This window comes from Scyliorhinus torazame, chromosome 16, assembly GCF_047496885.1.
Source record: "Scyliorhinus torazame isolate Kashiwa2021f chromosome 16, sScyTor2.1, whole genome shotgun sequence".
NCBI lineage: Eukaryota > Metazoa > Chordata > Chondrichthyes > Carcharhiniformes > Scyliorhinidae > Scyliorhinus > Scyliorhinus torazame.
In genome coordinates, this window is record NC_092722.1 from 177,326,613 (window position 1) to 177,349,820 (window position 23,208).

General features: G+C 46.0%; 1 protein-coding gene across 3 annotated transcripts in view; it reads right to left on the reverse strand.

Moving 5' to 3' along the window:
- Window positions 1–15,944: 15,944 nt before the first annotated feature.
- The window catches only part of pdcd4b (programmed cell death 4b), a 54,822-nt gene continuing 47,558 nt past the window's right edge, over window positions 15,945–23,208 (reverse strand). For all 3 annotated transcript variants that reach the window (XM_072479519.1, XM_072479518.1, XM_072479517.1), the window contains 3 exons: window positions 19,021–19,131; window positions 18,346–18,485; window positions 15,945–16,662 (listed from right to left, as the gene is read on the reverse strand). In XM_072479519.1, the coding sequence (XP_072335620.1) occupies window positions 16,614–16,662; window positions 18,346–18,485; window positions 19,021–19,131 (300 nt within the window). In that variant the 3' untranslated portion in view covers window positions 15,945–16,613. The remainder of the gene's footprint in view (window positions 16,663–18,345; window positions 18,486–19,020; window positions 19,132–23,208) is intronic.

Consider the following 23,208-nt stretch of genomic DNA (forward strand, 5'->3'; position numbering starts at 1 on the left):
ATGTGTCCAAGGAAGTGAATGGCACATTTTAATGTTTCTATGTTCATTAATGGACCATGCTTGTCAGCACCTTGCCTTTCTACAGCAACTGAAAATGGAACAGATTGTTCATTATCCAACTCAATGGTTCTTGATTGTTACAAGCAGCTTAATTCCCCTTTGCCAATATTTTTACAACCATTAACGAAGAGTTGAGGATATTGGCAGCACAGTGGCAGAGTGGGTGAGCCCTGCTGCCTCACGGCGCCGAGGTCCCAGGTTCGATCCCGGCCCCGGTTCACTGTCCGTGTGGAGTTTGCACATTCTTCCCATGTTTGTGTGGGTTTCACCCCCACAACCCAAAGATGTGCAGGCTAGGTGGATCGGCCCGCTAAATTGCCCCTTAATTGGATAAAATGAATTGGTTACTCTAAATTTTAAAACAAAGTTGATAATGTCATGGTATTCAGAAAAACATCATGGTGCAAACACACATACACACTGATGGACAGATCAATGGACCAATCAATACACATGCAACATCACAGCCAATCACAAGCAAGAGCAGACACACTATAAAACGGGGAACACGACACTTCCGATTCATTCCAGCAGGAGACAGCTCAGGGCGCAGAGTTCACAGCAAGCTACTCAGACATTCATCACGTGCTGAGTGCCTCTCCAAGATAGTGTTAGGGCTGGGTCCACAGGTTAGAGGGTAATGAACGAACCGCAGTAACCAGTTTACAAATGTTAATAACGTTAGTAATAAAACTGAGTTGTACCTTCCGCAACCGTGTTGGTTCGTCTGTGTAGCAGAGCACCCAACACGACATAGTACCAGAGTGGAACCCAGTACCTGTGAGACCTACTTACGCATCCTCAGGAATCCGCCATCCTGCGCCATGGACACCATCAGCCCGCCGCAGCCGCTCCAAATCGCTGGAAACCTTGGCGTTAACTGGAAGTTGTTCAAACAGCGCTTCCAGTTCTTCCTAGAAGCCACAGAAAGGGAGAATGCTTCGGACACCAGGAAAATCGCCCTCCTCCTCTCCACGGCAGTGCAACACGCCATCCACATCTATAACTCCCTGGTGTTCGCGGAAGGTGAGGACAAGACGAAGTACAAGACGGTCCTTCTCAAACTCGAGCAACACTTCAGCATCGAGGTAAATGAGAGTTTCGAGAGGTACCTCTTCCAACAGCGCCTGCAGGGTAAGGATGAGCCTTTTCAATCTTTCCTTACACACATCCGTATCCTTGCACAGTCCTGTGGTTACGAGGCCACCTCCGATTCCATGATTCGGGACCAGATAGTTTTTGGGGTCACCTCGGGCGCCCTACGCCAGCAGCTCCTCAAGATAAAAAGGCTCATCCTAGCCACCGCCATTGAAGCCTGCATCCTCCATGAAAACGGGACCAGCCGCTACCCCCAATTCCAAGCGGCCGAATCAGCACGGCAGGGGTCCTACGTGGCAGAATCGGCAGGGCAGGGGTCCTACGAGCGGGTCCAGTCCATCGAGTTCCTCCCGGCCCGCGGCCCGGATGGAGGCGGCCATTTTGCCCGCTTTTCGCAGCCTCCCGCGCTTGTATGCGCCAAAAGAAACGTCGACGCAGAGGGACGTGATGCGCAGGCGCGCTCTACGCAGGACCGAACTGTGTATGCGCGATGGCGCAACGAACGCCATGACGTCACGACGTGCGGCAACTGTGGATCCGCACATTTAAAGCGGCAATGCCCAGCAAAGAACCGACAATGCCTCCGCTGTGGCAAGATGGGCCACTACGCTGCCTGCTGCCGAGCAGCTCAACCTGCCAACGCTCCCCAATCCCGACAGTCTCGCAGGGACGTGCGGACCATTCAGCCTCCATACTCCGAATCATACCCGGACGATATACAGACCTGCGATACAGACGATCGGGAAGCCTTCCACGTTGCGGTCATCGACAGGAACCGGATCTCTCCAAGCAGGACCCACCAGCCGATGCCAGTGCCAGTGTCAATCCGGGTGATGAATGGTGTGCCACCCTAACGGTCAACCGATCACCAATCACATTCCGTCTGGACACTGGTGCCTCCGCCAACCTGATAGCATGGTCAGCCTTCTACGCCTTGAAGGTCAGACCACCAATACGGCCATCCCGTTGTAAGATGGTCGACTATAACGGAAACGTTATCCCGGCCATGGGATCCTGCCAGCTCCAGGTGACGCACAATGCGCATAAGGCCACACTGTCCTTCGAGATTGTTGGTTCATCAAAGGACTCCCTGCTAGGCGCACAGGCATGCAAGGTTCTCCACCTCGTTCAGAGGGTACACGCTCTGTCTCCAAAAGGCACGTCAGACTTCCCGGATGCTGAATTTAGGGCACAGCTCCACTCGCTCCTCACCCACAACCAGGAGGCATTCGAAGGCATGGGCACACTGCCCTATACCTACAGAATACGGCTCAAACCGGATGCCGCCCCGGTCATTCACGCACCTTGTAGAGTCCCAGCACCACCCAAAGACCGCCTCAAGCAGCAGCTGCAGGATCTCCAGGACCAAGGAGTGCTTTTCCGGGTCACAGAGCCCACGCCATGGGTCAGCTCCATGATGTGCGTTAAAAAGCCCTCTGGCGAACTCCGGATCTGCATCGACCCGAAAGACCTGAACAACAACATCATGAGGGAACACTGGCCCATACCCAAATGGGAAGAGATCACGAGCGAAATGGCCCGGGCTAAAATTTTCACAAAGCTTGATGCCTCGAAGGGTTTTTGGCAGATCCAACTGGATCAGTCCAGCCGAAAGCTGTGCACCTTCAACACTCCTTTCGGCAGGTTCTGCTACAATAGGATGCCGTATGGCATCATCTCGGCATCCGAGGTATTCCACAGAATCATGGAACAGATGATGGAGGGCATCGAAGGGGTGCGCGTCTATGTTGACGACGTCATCATCTGGTCCACCACACCACAGGAGCACAACAGTCGTCTCCAGCGTGTCTTCGCGCGGATATGGGAACACGGCCTGCGCCTCAACCGAGCAAAGTGCTCCTTTGGCCAAACTGAGCTAAAGTTTCTGGAGGACCATATATCCCGGTCGGGAGTGCGTCCAGGTGCAGACAAAGTGAGCACCATTACAGCCATGCTGCAGCCGGCAGACAAGAAAGCAGTGCTAGGCATGGTCAACTTCCTGGGGAAGTTCATTCCCAACCTTGCCTTCCACACAACAGCTCTTCGCCACCTAGTTAAGAAGTCCACGGAGTTCCAGTGGCTGCCCGCACACCAGAAGGAATGGGAGCTCAAAATTAAGCTCACCACAGCCCCGGTATTGGCGTTCTTCGACACCTCTCGGGATACGAAGATCTTGACTGATGCCAGCCAGTCCGGCATTGGGGCGGTACTCCTACAGCGGGATGACACTGCGTCATTGTCCCCGGTCGCCTATGCCTCGCGGGCCATGACCCCCACAGAACAACGCTATGCGCAGATCGAGAAGGAGTTTGTTGACCGGAATAGATAAGTTCCACGATTACGTGTATGGTCTCCCCCAGTTTACCGTGGAAACCGACCATTGTCCCCTGGTCAGCATCATACATAAAGACCTGAACGAGATGACCCCTCACCTCCAGCGCATCCTGCTCAAGCTCCGGAGGTACGACTTCCAACTGGCCTACACTCCGGGTAAGGACCTCATCATTGCGGATGCCCTATCCAGAGCAGTGAGCACACCGCCCGAATCGGGAGGGTTCGTCTGTCAAGTCGAAGCGCATGTGGCCTTCACATCGGCCAATCTGCCAGCTGACGATTCAAGTCTGGCACGTATTCGCCGGGAGTCTGCGGCTGACCCCCTTCTACAACGTGTGATGCGTCACATGACGGGAGGGTGGCTCAAAGGACAGTGCCCACAATTCTACAATGTCCGGGACGACTTGGCCGTCATTGATGGTGTCCTCCTAAAGCTGGACCGCATTGTGATTCCACACAGCATGCACAAGCTGGTCCTCGACCAACTGCACGGAGGCCATCTCGGGGTTGAGAAGTGCAGACGGAGGGCCCGAGAAGCTGTGTACTGGCCGGGCATCAGCGATGTCATTGCCAACATGGTGCTCAACTTCCCCACCTGCCAAAGGTTTCAGCCGGTGCAACCCCCCGAAGCACTTCAGCCCCATGAGTTGGTGACGTCCCCCTGGGCGAAGGTGGGTGTGGATCTCTTTCATGCGCTTGGCAGGGACTACGTAATCAGCATAGATTACTTTTCAAATTATCCAGAGGTCATACGCCGGCACGATTTAACATCGTCCGCTATCATAAGGGCCTGCAAAGACACCTTCGCTCGACATGGCATTCCGATTACTGTCATGTCGGGCAATGGTCTTCTTTTGCTGCTTCGTATGGCTTCACGCACGTGACGTCCAGCCCTCTGCATCCCCAGTCAAATGGCAAGGCGGAAAAGGGCATTCATATTACTGTCATGTCGGACAATGGGCGCTGTTTTGCAAGTCAAGAATGGTCTTCTTTTGCTGCTTTGTATGGCTTCACACACGTGACGTCCAGCCCTCTGCATCCCAAATGGCAAGGCGGAAAAGGGCTTTCATAGAACATAGACATAGAACAATACAGCGCAGTACAGGCCCTTCGGCCCACTATGTTGCAACGAAACAAAAGCCATCTAACCTACACTATGCCATTATCATCCATATGTTTATCCAATAAACTTTTAAATGCCCTCAATGTTGGCGAGTTCACTACTGTAGCAGGTAGGGCATTCCACGGCCTCACTACTCTTTGCGTAAAGAACCTACCTCTGACCTCTGTCCTATATCTATTACCCCTCAGTTTAAAGCTATGTCCCCTCGTGCCAGCCATTTCCATCCGCGGGAGAAGGCTCTCACTGTCCACCCTATCCAACCCCCTGATCATTTTGTATGCCTCTATTAAGTCTCCTCTTAACCTTCTTCTCTCCAACGAAAACAACCTCCAGTCCATCAGCCTTTCCTCATAAGATTTTCCCTCCATACCAGGCAACATCCTGGTAAATCTCCTCTGCACCCGCTCCAAAGCCTCCACGTCCTTCCTATAATGCGGTGACCAGAACTGTACGCAATACTCCAAATGCGGCCGTACCAGAGTTCTGTACAGCTGCAACATGACCTCCTGACTCCGGAACTCAATCCCTCTACCAATAAAGGCCAACACTCCATAGGCCTTCTTCACAACCCTATCAACCTGGGTGGCAACTTTCAGGGATCTATGTACATGGACACCTAGATCCCTCTGCTCATCCACACTTTCAAGAACTTTACCATTAGCCAAATATTCCACATTATTGTTATTCCTTCCAAAGTGAATCACCTCACACTTCTCTACATTGAACTCCATTTGCCACCTCTCAGCCCAGCTCTGCAGCTTATCTATATCCCTCTGTAACCTGCTACATCCTTCCACACTATCGACAACACCACCGACTTTAGTATCGTCTGCAAATTTACTCACCCACCCTTCTGCGCCTTCCTCTAGGTCATTGATAAAAATGACAAACAGCAACGGCCCCAGAACAGATCCTTGTGGTACTCCACTTGTGACTGAACTCCATTCTGAACATTTCCCATCAACCACCACCCTCTGTCTTCTTTCAGCTAGCCAATTTCTGATCCACATCTCTAAATCACCCTCAATCCCCAGCCTCCGTATTTTCTGCAATAGCCTACCGTGGGGAACCTTATCAAACGCTTTGCTGAAATCCATATACACCACATCAACTGCTCTACCCTCGTCTACCTGTTCAGTCACCTTCTCAAAGAACTCGATAAGGTTTGTGAGGCATGACCTACCCTTCACAAAGCCATGCTGGCTATCCCTGATCATATTATTCCTATCTAGATGATTATAAATCTTGTCTCTTATAATCCCCTCCAAGACTTTACCCACTACAGACGTGAGGCTCAGCGGTCTTTAGTTGCCGGGGTTGTCTCTGCTCCCCTTTTTGAACAAAGGGACCACATTTGCTATTCTCCAGTCCTCTGGCACTATTCCTGTAGCCAATGATGACATAAAAATCAAAGCCAATGGTCCAGCAATCTCTTCCCTGGCCTCCCAGAGAATCCTAGGATAAATCCCATCAGGTCCCGGGGACTTATCTATTTTCAGCCTGTCCAGAATTGCCAACACCTCTTCCCTACGTACCTCAATGCCATCTAATCTATTTACCTGGAGCTCAGCATTCTCCTCCACAACATTATCTTTTTCCTGAGTGAATATTGACGAAGAATATTCATTTAGTATCTCGCCTATCTCTTCAGACTCTACACACAACTTCCCATCCCTGTCATATCGTCAAGCGGCTCCTCTGCAAGGCTGCTGATCCCGGATCGGATTTCTGCTTAGCCCTGCTGACCTATCGCTCGGCCCCACTAGCCACTGGCCTCACACCAGCCCAGCTGTTGATGGGTCGCGCCCTCAGGACCACTGTGCCATCCATTCTTGTCCCTACACTCAACCACATTCCAGTACTGCAAAGGATGTGACAGCAGCACGCTCAGCAGAAGGTGGCACACGACAATCGGGCAACTGATCTTCCTGCCTTGGCGCCTGGAGACAACGTCCGCATCCACCTACCGGAGGGTAGCTGGTCGGCAACTGCGAATGTTCTCCGACGTGTGGCTCCCCGCTCGTTCCTGGTTCACGTGCCTGATGGCTCCATTCGCTGGCGCAATCGCCGGACTCTTTGCCTACTTCCACGCTCGCTACGTGATCATACGCCGGTGCCACGCCCTCCTGTTGTTCCTGATGTCGAATTCGTGGAGCTTCCTGCCACCATGCCCATTCCTCTGCTGCCTGTGGCCAGACCCATTCCTCAGCCGGTGGTTCCTGACCCACCCTTGAGGTGGTCAACCCAAATTTGTTGCTCACCTACTAGGCTGGACTTATGAGCCTGTTTGAACATTGGACTCACTAAAAATTTTATGCCACTATGTTAATAAGGTTCTCTTTTGTCGTTACAGGAGTTCATTTTGATGCTTGATGTTTACACTTGTTTTGTTGATGGTACAACCTCATTGCTACGTTGCACCTGACACCTTCCAATGTGTATAGTTTAGCCTCATGTACATGTTGTAGATATTGCACACACATTCAGCTGCACTCAGTACACATCTATATTTATTACCACATAGGCACATATTCTTGTAAAAAAGGGGGGGATGTCATGATATTCAGATAAACATCATGGTGCAAACACACATACACACTGATGGACAGATCAACAGACCAATCAATACACACGCAACATCACAGCCAATCACAAGCAAGAGCAGACACACTATAAAACGGGGAACACGGCACTTCCGATTCATTCCAGCAGGAGACAGCTCAGGGCGCAGAGTTCACAGCAAGCCACTGAGACATTCACCACGTGCTGAGTGCCTCTCCAAGATAGTGTTAGAAATAGGTCCACAGGTTAGAGGGTAATGAACGAACCGCAGTAACCAGTTTACAAATGTTAACAATAAAACTGAGTTGTACCTTCCGCAACCGTGTTGGTTCGTCTGTGTAGCAGAGCACCCAACACCACAGAGAATATTTTAAAAATACACTATTCTTGTGACCCTTATGATTTCTCCTCCCCCAGGGGGCTTGCATTGTCCTGGCGGTTAACCCCTGGAGAGTTGGCAACCCTGGAGAAACAACAACAGCACATTGAGCTATTGGCAGGGAAAGGTGGTGCAGTACGGGTAATGCCGAACCGCGCATGATCAGCGGCGATTCAATAGGCTGGGCGCCGCCTTGGATACATCCACAAGGGGGCGGGGGCAGGTATTGGGGCGGGGCCACGCATTGCGCGCGCGGCTCAAGGGGCGGGGCTTGTGGCCGGCGATGACGTACGGCAGAAGTTGGTGGTGACGTTAGGTGCGATGAGGTCACGGTATGACGCAGCCGAGTGCATCGGCTGGGAGCGACGCTGACGGCGGAGGCTGGGGTTTGTATGCGCCATGCTGCGTCCCACCGGGACAAAGCACACCCGACGCAACGTGCCCGCCTGAACCGGGCTGCGGTTCCGGGGAGAGGGGCGGCTGGAGGTGCTTCCTGTCTCTCCACCGCGGGGGCGGCAGTCGGCGCGGTTGCTATGGAACGGATTTCTGTCAATCACAGCTCCAAAACCCCGCCCCCTTCCCCCCAGGGACCAATGGGATTGTCCCTTTCCCCCCAGGGGCCAGCACAGTGCCAAGGGGAGAGATTGCCCCCCCCCCCCCCCCCCAGGGACCAGCACAGAGCCAGGGGGAGGGATTGCCCCTTCCCCCCCCAGGGACCAGCACAGAGCCAGGGGGAGGGATTGCCCCTTCCCCACAGAGACCAGCACAGAGCTAGGGGGAGGGATTGCCCCTTCCCCCCAGGGACCTGCACAGAGCCAGGGGGAGGGATTGCCCCTTCCCCCGAGGGACCAGCACAGAGCCAGGGGGAGGGATTGCCCCTTCCCCACAGAGACCAGCACAGAGCTAGGGGGAGGGATTGCCCCTTCCCCCCAGGGACCTGCACAGAGCCAGGGGGAGGGATTGCCCCTTCCCCCGAGGGACCAGCACAGAGCCAGGGGGAGGGATTGCCCCTTCCCCCGAGGGACCAGCACAGAGCCAGGGGGAGGGATTGCCCCTTCCCCGAGGGACCAGCACAGAGCCAGGGGGAGGGATTGCCCCTTCCCCCGAGGGACCAGCACGGGGGGGGGGGGGAGATTGCCCTTTCCCCACAGGGACTAGCAGAGCCAGGGGGAGGGATTGCCCCTTCCCCACAGAGACCAGCACAGAGCCAGGGGGAGGGATTGCCCCTTCCCCCGAGGGACCAGCACAGAGCCAGGGGGAGGGATTGCCCCTTCCCCCCCAGGGATTGCCCCTTCCCCCCCAGGGACCAGCACAGAGCCAGCGGCAGGGATTGCCCCTTCCCCCGGAATCAGTCTCGGCTCTTGCAACGCTGAGTTGTCATTCATCGCAAGTCCTTGACTCATAGTAGCTTTGTATTGAAAAATGTAATGGGAATAGTCAGCCTAAAACGTAATACTGTAAGAAGTCTTACAACACCAGGTTAAAGCCCAACAGGTTTGTTTTGATATCACTAGCTTTCGGAGCGCTGCTCCTTTTTCAGGCGAATGAAGAGGTATGTTCCAGAAACATATATATGGACAAATTCAAAGATGCCAGACAATGCGAGCATTAGCAGGTGATTAAATCTTTACAGATCCAGAGATGGGGTAACCCCAGGTTAAAGAGGTGTGAATTGTGTCAAGCCAGGACAGTTGGTAGGATTTCGCAGGCCAGATGATGGGGGATGAATGTAATGCGACATGAATTCCAGGTCCCGGTTGAGGCCACCCTCATGTGTGCGGAACATGGCTAGCAGTTTCTGCTCAGCGATTCTGCATTGTCGCGCGGCATGAGTCCGGCCTCAACCGGGACCTGGGATTCATATTGCATTACATTCATCCCCCACCATCTGGCCTGCGAAATCCTACCAACTGTCCTGGCTTGACACAATTCACACCTCTTTAACCTGGGGTTACCCCTCTCTGGATCTGTAAAGATTTAATCACCTGCTAATGCTCGCATTCCAAGCATTGTCTGGCATCTTTGAATTTGTCTATATACATGTTTCTGGAAATACCTCTTCATTCGCCTGAGGAAGGAGCAGCACTCTGAAAGCTAGTGATATCGAAACAAACCTGTTGGACTTTAACCTGGAAGACGTCTTACTGTGCTCACCCCAATCCAACGCCAGCATCCCCACATCATAAAACATAATAGTTAAGTTTGTTTCCTAGTGCACCATCTTCTGGATGGAATATTAAACCCCGCTGCCTCAAATAATGTGATAATGACTGGATATCTGCTTTTGCGATGTTAATTGGGAGATAAATATTGGCCAAGCCACTGCAGATAATTCCTCTGCTCTTCAAAATGGTATCAGGAGATCTTTACAAAAGACAATGTAGCACTCCCTTGGTAGTCAGTTTATCTCCTCTTGGCCTCATGAATGCACTCTGCTTCCCTCTCCACATTGCAAAATATCTTTAAAAAATGTCCTCAATCTACTTTGGCCAGTACCTGTATACTTTTGTGTAACTGTTTTGATCTTTTTACTTGCATTGGTTACACATTTTAACATTTGTAATGAAACTTTAAAGCATGACCAAAATAATTATTGTTTACAGGTTAAATCCAGTAAATGACAGAATAAAAGTCCACAATAATAACAATTACTTATTTTATTTGCAGGATATTCAACACATTGCATATACAATTTGACCGTGGTTAAAAATGCCAGAGATAAAGTCTATGTTTCGAGAAGTCCTTCCGAAACAAGGTGTGTCTTTGTTTAATTCAGTGTTCTGAGTTAAATGCCATTTGCCACAATCTGAATATATTTTGCTCCACTAACACCTTGTGTCATTTTTCCAAGATCAAGAACTCTCGGGCAATCTTTTTTTTTATGTGACTCAGGTGAGCCTATTTTAATAGGGAAGCAAGATACTCTGGAGGTTGGAATTCTGAAATACAAACAGAAAATGCACGAAACACCCACAAATGCAGCAGAAACTGAGTTAATATTTCAGGCCAGTGACCTTTCATCAGAATTGACCCGAAATATTATCTCGTTCCTCTATCCCCAAATGTTGAGTGTTTCCAGGATGTTTTGTTTGAACATAGGGCCATACGGTGGCTAGCACTGCTGCCTCACAGCTCCAGGGACCCGGGCTCAATTTGCCTTGGGCAACTGTGGAGTTTACACTTTCTCGTGTGACTGCATGGATTTCCTCCAGGTGCTCCAGTTTCCTCCCACAGTACAAAGATGGGCAGGTTAGGTGGAATGTCCTTGCTAAATTGCCCCTTAGTGTCCAAAAATTAGGTCGTGTTATTCGGATCGAGTGGAGGCGTGGGCTTAAGCAGGATGCTTTTTCCCAAGGGCTGGTGCAGGCCCGATGGGCCAAATAGCCTCCTTCTGCACTGTAGGGATTCTGTGAATACAAACTGCTGTTGAGAAAGTCTTTTAGTATCGACATATGAAGTGTTTATTAAGCTACATCAGGCTGATAGCTTTGTCTGGTCAGGCATGGGATCGGAGAATAGGCCGAGTCCACGCCGAGGAAACCAAAAGGTGAGATAGATGTTTAATCGCAAGGGAATCAAGGGGTATGGGGGATAAGGCGGGAATGAGGATGATATCAGATCAGCTATGATCACAAATGAATTGCAGAGCAGACTCAATGGACTGTGTGGCATACTACTGCTCCTACGTCTTATGATGGAAGCCTAGGGCCAGGTGGAGAGGAAAGAGAAGAGATCTGGCACCAGTGTCAGAAAAAACATTTCTGGCAGTTTACACCAACTGTATCGAAAACAGGAGACAGCAACTACCCGAAGGATTTTCAGAAACTCTTGGACGTTGTCCAGAAGTATTCAAAACATCAGGACCTTTTAACAAATGTGTTTATTTGTGCTGTTTTATAGGATTTGAAATGATTATATGATACTCCATTCCTTATATTTACACTTATTTAGAATTAGATGTACTGGGTGGCCCAAGCAATTAGCACAGGCATTTCAGTGGTAGTATAAAAATCTCCCTTGCTTATCTATGGCTCCAAAGGTCTTGTGTAAAATAAGTTTGAGCACTGTTAACCCAGTTTTTAACTTCACAAAACTGTAGACAAGTTGAATTCCTTCTCAATGTCAGTCAGAGGACATCATAATTGTGCAGTTGGAGAAATTCTCAAAGTTAGAGGATATTCTGATGCAGGTCCTAGAGCTGGAGGAAAGGGAGCTAATAGCTAACCTACTGATCTGTCCTGGTGAATAAGTGAAGCACTGTACATTGTATATTATTGTGTACATCTCTACAGAAGTAGCTCTACTTCTTACTAGTATGATATGCTGGTATTTGCCAAAAACGCAAATGTTCTCAAAGTGGAAGAAAGAGACCCACACACAGTGGAACTGAGATGGTGTAGAACAGTTTTTGATTGCAGATCCCATTTTTCAAAAAAAAAAAAAAAAAAAAAATTTAGAGTACCCAATTCATTTTTTCCAATTAAGGAGCAATTTAGCATGGCCAATCCACCTACCCTGCATATCTTTGGGTTGTGAGGGTGAAACCCACACAGACAGTGACCCAGGATCGAACCTGGGACCTCAGCGCCATGAGGCAGTGTAATTGACCCGATTCTAACGTACTGTACTCCTTTACTTTAGAATAGTGATGATTTTTTAAATAGTCATTTTTATGTTTGTTCTAAAAGCTTTCCATTTTTGCAGTCGGAGGAAAGTGGAAGATCAAACTGCAAATTTAAGCAATAAGCACTGGCACAAGCAACAAATATTGTGGGTCTTGGCTTTAAGATGTGCAGCTCATCAGAGATTTACATATTCCACAAATAGGACAGAGCATGTGATCCTGATTTAGAACAGTACAGTGAAAGAATAGTACCAAGAATAGTTTTGGAAAGAGCACCCTGCTTAAACCTATGCCTCCACCCTGTCCTCGTAAGCCCACCTAACCTTTTTTGGACACTAAGGGCAATTTAGCATGGTCAGTCCATCTAATCTGCACATCTTTGGATGATTGTGGGAGGAAACCGGAGCACCCGGAGGAAACCCACGCAGACTCCGCACAGTCACCCAAGCTGTGAATTGAACTGGAGACCCTGCAGCTGTGAAGCAACTATGCTATTGTGATGCCCACTAATGTAAAGTTGTCATAGTCCCAGAATACCAGAGGCTGGGTTCTCCTTTGGGGGGGGGGGGGGAAGAGCTGACTGGTGGTGATTTAACCTGAGAATCACCACACCTCAGGTGAGGGACAAGGTGAGGAGACAGGCCTGAGTGAATAACCTCAATCAATACAGGAATTGAACCCACGCTGCTAGCCTTGCACTGCATCATGAACGAGCTGTTTAGCCAAGTGAGCTAAACTATTCCTTCTGCAAAGACTTGTACTGGCAGGTATCAAAGATCAGTAAAATGTGTGCATTTATAATCATTGGTCTTTTAAAATCACAGGCTGGTAAATCAGCTACTTATGTAGAGTGGATGTCAAATTAATCAACCATAACATTAAAATATTAGTTCAGAAACAATAATCTGTTTTCCGCAAAGCACGCAAAAGGCTGCACACTACTAGAATTAATGGCACTTTTAAAAACACAAGAAATATAAAGAACTAAATATCCTTTATTAGTCAACCTAAATATCCTTTATTAGTAGCAGTATTTTGGCCTCGCACTTTAGAAAGCATGTGCAATACCTAGTGTGCTTACAGATTCGGAAGTCCCTAATTTGCAGTGTTAGTTGAATTCCAGCCAGAAGGAGAGATACTGTCTTGGGCCCAGGAAGACTAATCAGCCAGGAGTCATGCAATCAAGATCCAACAATGAGCTCTGATGCACTGAAATAATTATTTTCAAAAGAGAAAGGGGAGGGGGGGGGGGGGGGAAGGAAGATAAGAGAAACACATTTCTGATTATTTTGCAGTTTTATTTTAATCCATTATTCATTTATACTAGGTCAACTCTCTTTTGAGGATGTCCCTGCTATGGTGCTTTGCAAACCAAAGCTGCTGCCACTTAAATCTGTAACACTGGAGAAGATGGAGAAAATGCAGAGGGAAGCACAGGAGACCATTCGGCAACAGGAATTGGTACAAAAAGATCAGAAATAAGATGATTTCCCCAATCTTACTGGATTGATTGTATCCATAAAACCTGCCACAATTATATTCCAAGTTGTAATGATAGTGAACCATCAACAATATCAGTTTTGTGAACTTCAGTTGACATTTTGTAACTTTGATATTGGATTCAGTTATACTTTTAAGTGAAAATAGAAATGTATCGCCTGCTTTGACATTCACACCAATTTTGAAGAAAACAATCTTGTACCATGTACGTAGACCAGGAAATGAAATTAACTTGGCATTGGTCAACATTGTTTGTTGGGTGGATGGGGCAGAAAACATGTAAACACAAGCTTCATTGTCACGATGCAGTGATCACATCCGTTTCTCTCGACACTATACTCCTGACTTCGCTACAGAACTGCATTAACATCGACATGCTGGAAGCAGCAGGGAACATCGGAATTGAGGAAAATTATAAAGTTTGCTTTCAGATCAAATTGAAGTTAGTCACTACTGTTGTATGCTATCATCGTTCAAAGAATGACTCAATAGAATTCTACAGTTTTCAGATTCCCAATGGTACAGCCCTGTTGCTTCAGTGGGTCAATTAAGTTATGGGATTCAAGCTTCACTTTTGGACTGCAGCACATAATCTAGGCTGAATGGAGTGTTGCATTGGCAGGTCCTGCTATATAGATGAGATAAGAATCAAACACCCCCTCTGTCTGTTGTGATGGTTTAGATCAACACTAATCAAAGGAAACCAAGGAGTTCTCCAAGTAATATAACCGGCTGTACAACAGATTAACTGCTCATTTATCCAAATTGGTGGGATCTTACTATGCACCACAGAGATGCAATGATCTATACGCCAAGTTATTGGCTTTAATTTTAATTTGAAGTTAGAAGAATTAATTTTGTTAAGAGAGCTGGGAACTTGGGTGGGTTCAGTTTAAAAAAGAGAATGGTTCTACAAGTTCTGCATTTGGGAAGAAATACTTATGACATGCTAATTGCTTTAAAGACACTAAAGTCAAATCTTGGACATCCAAAGAACTCGACAGATGGAATTCCAAACAATTTCAGGGAAACTACCTGGGGTATTGGAATTGTTTACCTTCTTAAATAAAATCAGTTGTGGTACAAGGACGTCGTCTAAGCCAATTTTCTTGCACTGCAATACTAATTGCTACTATTCACAAATAAATCTTTCTAGCTCATCAGTTACAGTTTGCAACTTCATATTATCAAAGATCTAACCAAGTTCAGTATCCTGTCATTTTCACTATTTAGACATCCACTCTTTGTAAAGCTGCATTTTGTCCACTATGCCATTTTAGCAGTTGAATAGTGTATGAATCAATATGTCCCAGTGACCTTAAAAAATGCTGCACCAGGTGGACTTCAGAATACTTTTTAAAAAGTACCGAATTATTTTTTTCCAATAAAGGGGCAATGCATGGCCAATTCACCTATCCAGCAAATCTTTTTGGGTTGTGGGAGGTGAGACCCACGCAGACACGGGGAGAACGTGCAAACTCCACACTTCGTTACCTGGGGCCGGGATTAAACCCGGGTCCTTGGCAGCAGTGCTAACCACTGCGCCACTATGACGCCCCTTTTCATGGTTTTTACTGCAAGACTAACATTGTGCCGCCCTCGAACTTCAGAATATTGTCTTCAGCTCTTGTGCTAATCAGTCCATCAAAAAGACAAGGGATACAATTTTTTTTCCATGTGAGTTTTAAAATGTACAGTTTAAGAAAATGTATTTAGCCTTGCTTTATTTACTAATCATTCACCAAGTTTTAAAGCTGGTAAATAACAATGCTTACCAAAAGGCAAGATTCTCACTAGCTGAGAGTAACAAAGTGAATGATCTGTTCAAAATGACTCCAAGCATGTCACCATTTCAGTTTTTGGTGAAATTAAAATGTTCATTTTAAAATAAGACTGATACATGATTGGTTGCCATCCTACATCAAGGATATGCTCCCCCCCCATTGTAGTTACCATCTCTATAAACCAATTACAACTAAAATTAGCCTCATCTTCCCTTTTCAATGCAGAAAACTCAGAAAGAAGAGGATTTATTTTATTCCATTAAGAAATCATGAATGTTTTTCTTGATTTAAACAACGCTGGTCTTGTTAACATGTCTTCGTGGCTGAAGCAAGGTATCCAGTGCATGGCTAACTCAGGTATAGTTTTGGACCAGGGAGGGGGGGGAGAAATGAAGCACAGAGTTTTTTCTAGTCTGGTATTTTCCTATGTTTGTAACTGGACAATTTGCAAAATAGTAGCGCGGGTGACAAAGAAAAACATTCACTTTAAAATCCAACTTTATTTTGATTTTCATATTCTGCAAGGAAGGAAAGTACATCCACTGTCATATTCCATCTTCAAAATCAATGTTTAATGCCAGAAGTTATTTGTACCATAAATCAATTGGACAGTTTATACATTCTGCTGGAAACTGTACAGAAATAAAAAGGTAGAGTCCAGCTTTTTTTTTTTTTAAACTGCTTGAAGCATTGCATTTTTAGCATTAGCAGCCAAGAAGAGATCCGTTACACACAGCATGTGTAACCCATTCATAGAGATTTCAGTATTTAAGCCAGTCCTTTTGAAGACCGTAGTATTCAGAAAGGCTTGGCAGTGAAGTTTGTACAAGACTATGGAATGATCAGATTACCTACATATATCCTGAAGTAGCTTGCTTTCATTGACCACAAGCGTGTGGCACTGCTGTTATTTCTTCACCCTTGGAAAAAGAGAAAATCTATACCCCACATGTGAAGTGCTTTTTGGTTCTATTTTCGTAGCGAGTGCACTCGAAAATATTTCATGAGGTTTAAGCCATGTCCAATGCTCACACGTAATGGAAGCTATGTGGACTGAAAAGCTATATTCAAAAAGTTGACTGCACAAAAACAAAAAAAAAACAAAAAAGATTTGCAGGAACCTGTGATTAATCACCTCTGACAACTTTCTCATTTGAAGCGTCCACCATCTCCTTCACTCACAAAGCGTTTGCGTCCCCTTAAAGATGAAGACAATTAAAAATAAATTAGTACCACTAACAATATAGGCACAGATAATTCTTAATCAATAGTAATTGTGGTAGATGCTCCCCTACATGGCACCAACTTCTGGCAATGTTAAAAATTCTTCTGACTAGTGTACAAGCTTGAACTGAACTGGGCTTGTTCAAACTGGTTAATGCTGCATTTTGTTCCCCATGTACAAATATGGGAAAATTAAGTTTAACTAATTGGCTGCACTCAGCCCCTAAAAGGTTTAAGCAGAGGTAATCTTATATGGGCTACTTATATTTACCTCTTATTTTAAAAAAATAATCTTTTCTTGGGTTACAAGTGCTGGCTAATATTTATTGTCCAATCCTATTTGTCCCAGAGAACAGTGTCGAATCTTCTTCCTGAACTGTAGCAATCGAAGTGGTGAAGACCAACGCACTTTCAGGATTCCACATTAAGGGATTGTCCAAATTGGGATTGTGTAGGACTTTGGAAAACGGAGGGCGAGAGAGACTTGCATTCCCAACCACCTGCTGCCTTTGTCCTTCAAGGCCATGGGTTTGGGAAGTGCCATTCAGCGAGTTGCTGTAGTGCATCCTGTCATGTGTGGGTACCTTTAAGAAATGGGTGTTTATAAATGGGTATGTATATAAATATCTGTAGTGAGAGTACCTTTAAGAAATGTGTTTACTACTGCAGTGATGTCAGAGAGTGGGTGGAGCTGGGCTGTCTGTCAGCCTTTTACTTTCGTTTTAGGCTGTTTACTGCAGGGTGTGTTTTAGTTTCGTTTTCCGAGCTGGATAGCTGCAGTCACAGCCAGAAGGTGTATGAATCTCTCTCTGTAATCTAAAGACTAAATCGATCCTGGTGTTTTAAAACTAAATAACTGTGGTGACTTTAACGTGATGTGCTTCTGGTAAAAGGTGTTTTAAGTCTTATGGATGTTAAAAGGAAAGCTTAAAGGATTACTCAGTGTTGTATTCTATGGGGGTTGTATTTGAATTAATGGTTGCTAAGATGTTCACTATGTTTTAAAAAGGTTAACTTGAGTTCATAGAATAAACATTGTTTTGCTTTAAAAAATACTTTTCCATTTCTGCTGTACCACACCTGTAAAGTGGGTCGTGTGCTCCCCATACCACAATCTATTAAAAGTTGTGGGACAGGTGAACTCCATAATACACTTTGGGGTTCTCTAAACCCTGGCCCATAACAATCCTGTAGGTAGGAAAGTAATAGGGCTGCAGTGTGCACTGACGATTAAGTAAGAACATCATCAGAACATGGATGAGCAGGACATGTGGCAAGAAGAAAAATACTATTTTGTGAAAAAATATAAACAGGTTCTTTCAGCAAACAGAATAAAAGGAAAAGAGCTGAAGGCTTCCCAGCCCCAACCATGAACCTCTCTGAATACAGAAAGGAACATTGCAGTGTATATTACTCTGGCGGTTAGATGTTTGACTGTAAAAGAGCTGTAAAGATGCAGGTCAACATTTTTAAAAGGAAATAGTATAGTGAGGAGTGCAAACAAATATGCTTTCAAAATAACTCCTATTTAGTTATTTGAGCCTACTGTGTCCTTGGAGTACACTCAACTCATTGTCCCAGTTTCATGATAGTGTATGAAATAAAGGTTTTGATTGAGTTTAAAATTGGTTGAGTGATCAACCACAATGTAACTCACCTGGAGGGACAAAGATCCCTCAGCTGTTTCACAATGATGTCCATTTGATGGCACTGTTCCACAAATTGTTCCATCACTGTGTATGCCTGTGGCACATCTAAATGAATATCAGGAATTTCCTTGTACACCCTCTCAAAACCCTGCAATATAAAAGTTAAATTTCGAATTACAATATCTCAATTAGATTTTTGGAAGAGTATGCGTTTTGCTAGGTAGGCCCTGTACTTGGGCTCACCATATATATTTACACCAACCAAGTTACATGTCAAAGAAACCATGGGCAGTGTGCGTAACTAGGCAGTTCAATCCTACCTTTATGGAAGGAGATATAGCATTTCATTCCAGCCGAGATTGGAAGTCAGCTTCTGGGAAATGTCAGACATGAACTGGAGCACCAGCGCTTTTTAAATACCGGGTGTCAGTGCACACAGACAGAGTTGCCTTCACCCATAGTCCTAGTTAACCCATTTATTTTGCGAACAAAAAAGGCACCAGTAATTTTAACAGACTTAATTATCAGCAGCAAATATTGAAAAGTGGGGTGCACTTAAACAGGTTTCCGCAACCAAATCAATCTTCTAAAGCCTGAAGCACAAATCCCTGATAAGGATGGAGTTGTGGGTCACAAGCCCTCAAATGCATGCTACACTGTTGTCCAGCAGGTGGCATACTTACTCTGTTCATTTGGTCCACTGTAATGATTGAGGATTCCCACAAGGATTGAAGTAGCTTCAGTATCATTTTGAAGGTAACTTCCCCCGTTGACTCCAGAACCATCACGATAGCCTAAACACACACATTTTGAATAATGCAATCAAAAATAACTCATGACTGTACTTGGTTTAGTTTTCAATGATAGATGCCTGAATTTTGCAGTCAGCAGAGAGGGGGGTGGGGCATGCAGCAGACTTCAAAGAAAGCTTCTCACAAAGATGCAGATATCATGACACGGATATCACCTTCCCTGACAATAATTTAATGCTGGCATGAGCTACTGGAGATCTCCAGCAACTAGCAATGTCATCAAACAGGCCGTGAATATCAAATCAGAACAAAATGAACCAACAATCCTTCACACAGCGAGCAGAAGGGGCAGACAGGGGGTTAGGTCGGGTGCTGACTCGATGGGCCGAATGGCCTCCTTCTGCATGAGAATCGAGGTAGAAGCTAAATATCAAAAACTTTTTAAAAAGTGATAAATTTATCTTTTATCATAATGGAGAAATTTGACATTACACAAATAAAACTATTATTCAGGGCCTGAGGTAGTCCAGCAGTAACCATACCCTAGTACAGGCAATGTCAAACTCGGGGGCGTATGCTGGCAGGTTTTGGGAGGGTTGCGGAGCCGTCCATCGCGGCGCTCCAGATTGAGCAAATCCACACGCAACAGCCAGCTTTTAATAATGCCGGCTGCAATTGGCCTTCAAAATGGCCAGGAACGGATAAACAAAATGCGTGCCCGATCATTGGTGTGCATGGTCCGGGGGGGGGGGGGGGGGGGCAAAGGGACAATTGGGACCAAAGGGTCCCAAAACCATTTCCTCCATTTTTGTCAGCAACAAACGAGGAAAGAGAAAATGGTGGGTCGCGCAGGTCGGCTGGCGTGGGTCACGAAGGTCAGCCGGCTGGTAAAAATGGGTCCCCGGGAAAAAAAGTTTGAATAACACTGCCTTAGTAGGGCATTAAAACCCCAGTTATACTCAAAACAGTGGGATCTTTTACATCCACCTAAGAGGGTGGACAGTGCATCACCATAATCTTTTCATGGTTTTAGAGTACCCAATTATTTTCCTTTCCAATTAAGGGGCAATTTAGCGTGACCAATCCACCTACCCTGTACATCTTTGGGTTGTGAGGGTGAGACCCAAGCAGACACGGGGAGAATATGCAAACTCCAGACGGGCAGTGACCCGGGGCTGGGATCGTACTCGGGTCTTCGGCACTGAGGCAGCGGTGCTAACCACTGCGCCATCGTGACATCCCTTTTCAACCATGGTTTTTTTTACAAGACTAACAATATAAAAAGTGGAAGCTTGTGCCAAATCAAGTGGTTAAGATTTCCACCATGGGTTTCAACAGTTCACCTGTGGAAAATCAAGAAATTACTGACCACAATTTTTGGATTTCTGCATTTACTTGTGCGCGTGTGGACATCAGAAGTTGCTGCCAGTTTATATACTGATGACACTATGGCGGAGTTTCACTCTTGCTAAAATCACAAAATCCAGATTGTTCAGAAGCCTATAGTTATATTTGGGGAGGGAAAGAGATGGAGAGAATGGTTTCTCTCCCTTTTCCCTGCCAATCTCCCCCAGTTTCTTCTTTTCACCTGCTGGCTCATGAAACATCTCACTGCATAACTGCGAGCAAACATTCTCAGCTACAGTGGATGCCAACCTTTTACAATGTCAATCCAATATTATTTGTGGATGTCATTTGATCAAAACATTATGTACATCAATCTGCCAGGAATGCATCCAGCATGTGCTGGAAACCCTTCTGCACCTGTAGTTTCCCACTTTGTCTCCCTCCCTTTTTGAATAATGGGAATTATATTTGCTGTCTTCCAATGTAATGGGATCGTCCCCAAATCTAGGGAATTTCAGAACATTAAAACCAATGCATCAACTATCTCACTGGCCACTGCTTTTAAGACCCTAGGATGAAATCCATCAGGACCTGGGCACTTGTCAGCTCACAGCTCCAACAATTTACTCAGTACCACTTTTCTGATGATTGTAATTTTCCTGAGTTCCACCCTCCCATTTACTAATTTATAGCTGCTTCCCTTCCTAACAACATTGTAGATGTATCTATGGCCTGCAGTGGTTCAAGGCAGCATTTCACCACCACCTTCACAGGGCAATAAATGCTGACCGAGCCAGTGATGCCCACACTGAATGAAAGAATGAAAAATAGGAAGCTGCCATTCAGTTTCGATCTTCGTTTAGTCTAATATATAAATGGTGACAGGCAGTCTAAAGTTCATTGTCGTCAGTTGTTGGCCCATCCTTAAACAATGAGATGTGAGAGTTCCATTGATGGCTGAGAGGCATTTGCAGAAGATTTTATACTGGCTGTAGTCCAAATGGCATAGGGCACATGATTTGTGGTAGCTACCACAGCAGGCTTGTGTCTAATTTAGAAGCGTCTAATTTAGAAGCATTGACCGAAAATTCATAAATGCCCTTACTGGCATTGCTTCAGCAATAGGACACCCCTCCCTCAATGGAAAAGAATGCTGAGACAGCAATAAATTTGGAAACACAACAAACAGAAAATGAACCAAAAATCAATATTCCAGATAAGGGCAACAAAAAGGAGAAAGGTTGCAAGAAATAATTAACCTTGAAATATTTGTCTTATTCAGTTTACATACAATGACCATTTTCAAAATGAGGACACCTGACGCAAATTGATTATGTATCCCTAACTTGCAGGTTCAACTCTAATACAGTAAAGTGGGAATTTAGTGTCACAAACATAATAACCAGATCATTTACATAGGCTGCAGCAATTGTACAAGATAGTGTAGCTGGAGTACATTGTGTGCATTAAAACAAAGTCTGAATAGATAACAGCACATTGAAAATGAAGCTTCCAAACATTACATTGGACCCAAAAAACAAGCTTGTAGTTGTTGTGTTCATCTGTAGCCAGATAGAGTGCAATTTGCTTCAAATGATCATTGCTTGTAATGGTCATGAATAGACTGTTGTAGCATTCAAACTAAAATTGCCAGAACTATTTTTATAAATTCAGTTTTCTTCATCGACTGCACTGAACAATTTGGTGTTGAAGTCCCTATTGTTAACCAGGCGAGTAATAGTTTTCAGTGCTGACAGGTACTTTAAACACAAGAGCTGTAAATTACACAGCTTCTTCTGAAAGCATTACCCCCAAAATGCTCTGAACAATAGTTTCCTTTCTGTTTCATCAAATTGGTGTCAGCTCAGTATGTTGATTGAAATACTGCTGGGTATAGATCACCAAAACAAAAGGATTTTCATATAGATGTATTAAAAATGGCTTAAAGCTATGTTGCAAAACAGGCAACATCTTTCTCCTTAACCAACTTATTAACAGCATAGAAGCTGTTTGCTCTCCTCTGATTTTGCTCTTCCCCAGAAATGGAAACACTGGGCCATAACTTCAGAGCTCCGCAGCATCAGATTGCAGGGGTGAGAAAAGAATAACCCAAAGGTGTGTTGGGGTATCCTTCTCGGACACTCAAAGTGCTCCGCCTAGCACAGGGCTAAATTGCTGGCTTTGCAAGCAGACCAAGGCAAGACAGCAGCACGGGTTCAATTCCCGTACCAGCCTCCCCGAACAGGCACCGGAATGTGGCGACTAGGGACTTTTCACAGTAACTTCATTTGAAGCCTGCTTGTGACAATAAGCAATATTCAAGTGCCCTGCACTGGGAACCAACCGAAAGTGCAATTTAAAATGCAAACTTTGGATGATTCCAACTGGATTACACCAATAGTTATCCAGAAAAAATTAGAAGAATTAAAACCATATCTAACTTGTAGATAACCATCGTACATAACCAGACCAAATCTTCAGGGGCTTCCCCACACCCTAAATGCCCGATTACTCCCTTGCTGTGGTACTTGCCCATTGCTCTACCTCACTCATCAACGGGCTCCCACTCCAGGGGATTCCGCCCACCCAATGCCTAACTACACCCTCCCAACAGACTCCCCACCCCCCCCCCCCCCCATCCTCCCAGCGAGACTCTTCTCCCCGCTTCCCCCCCCCCCCACTACACCCCAAAAAAGGGCCCAATGGGATCTTCCCCCACCCTTCTCTACATCACCCACAGGACTCCCTGGTGCCCTGGGATCTTCCCCAACT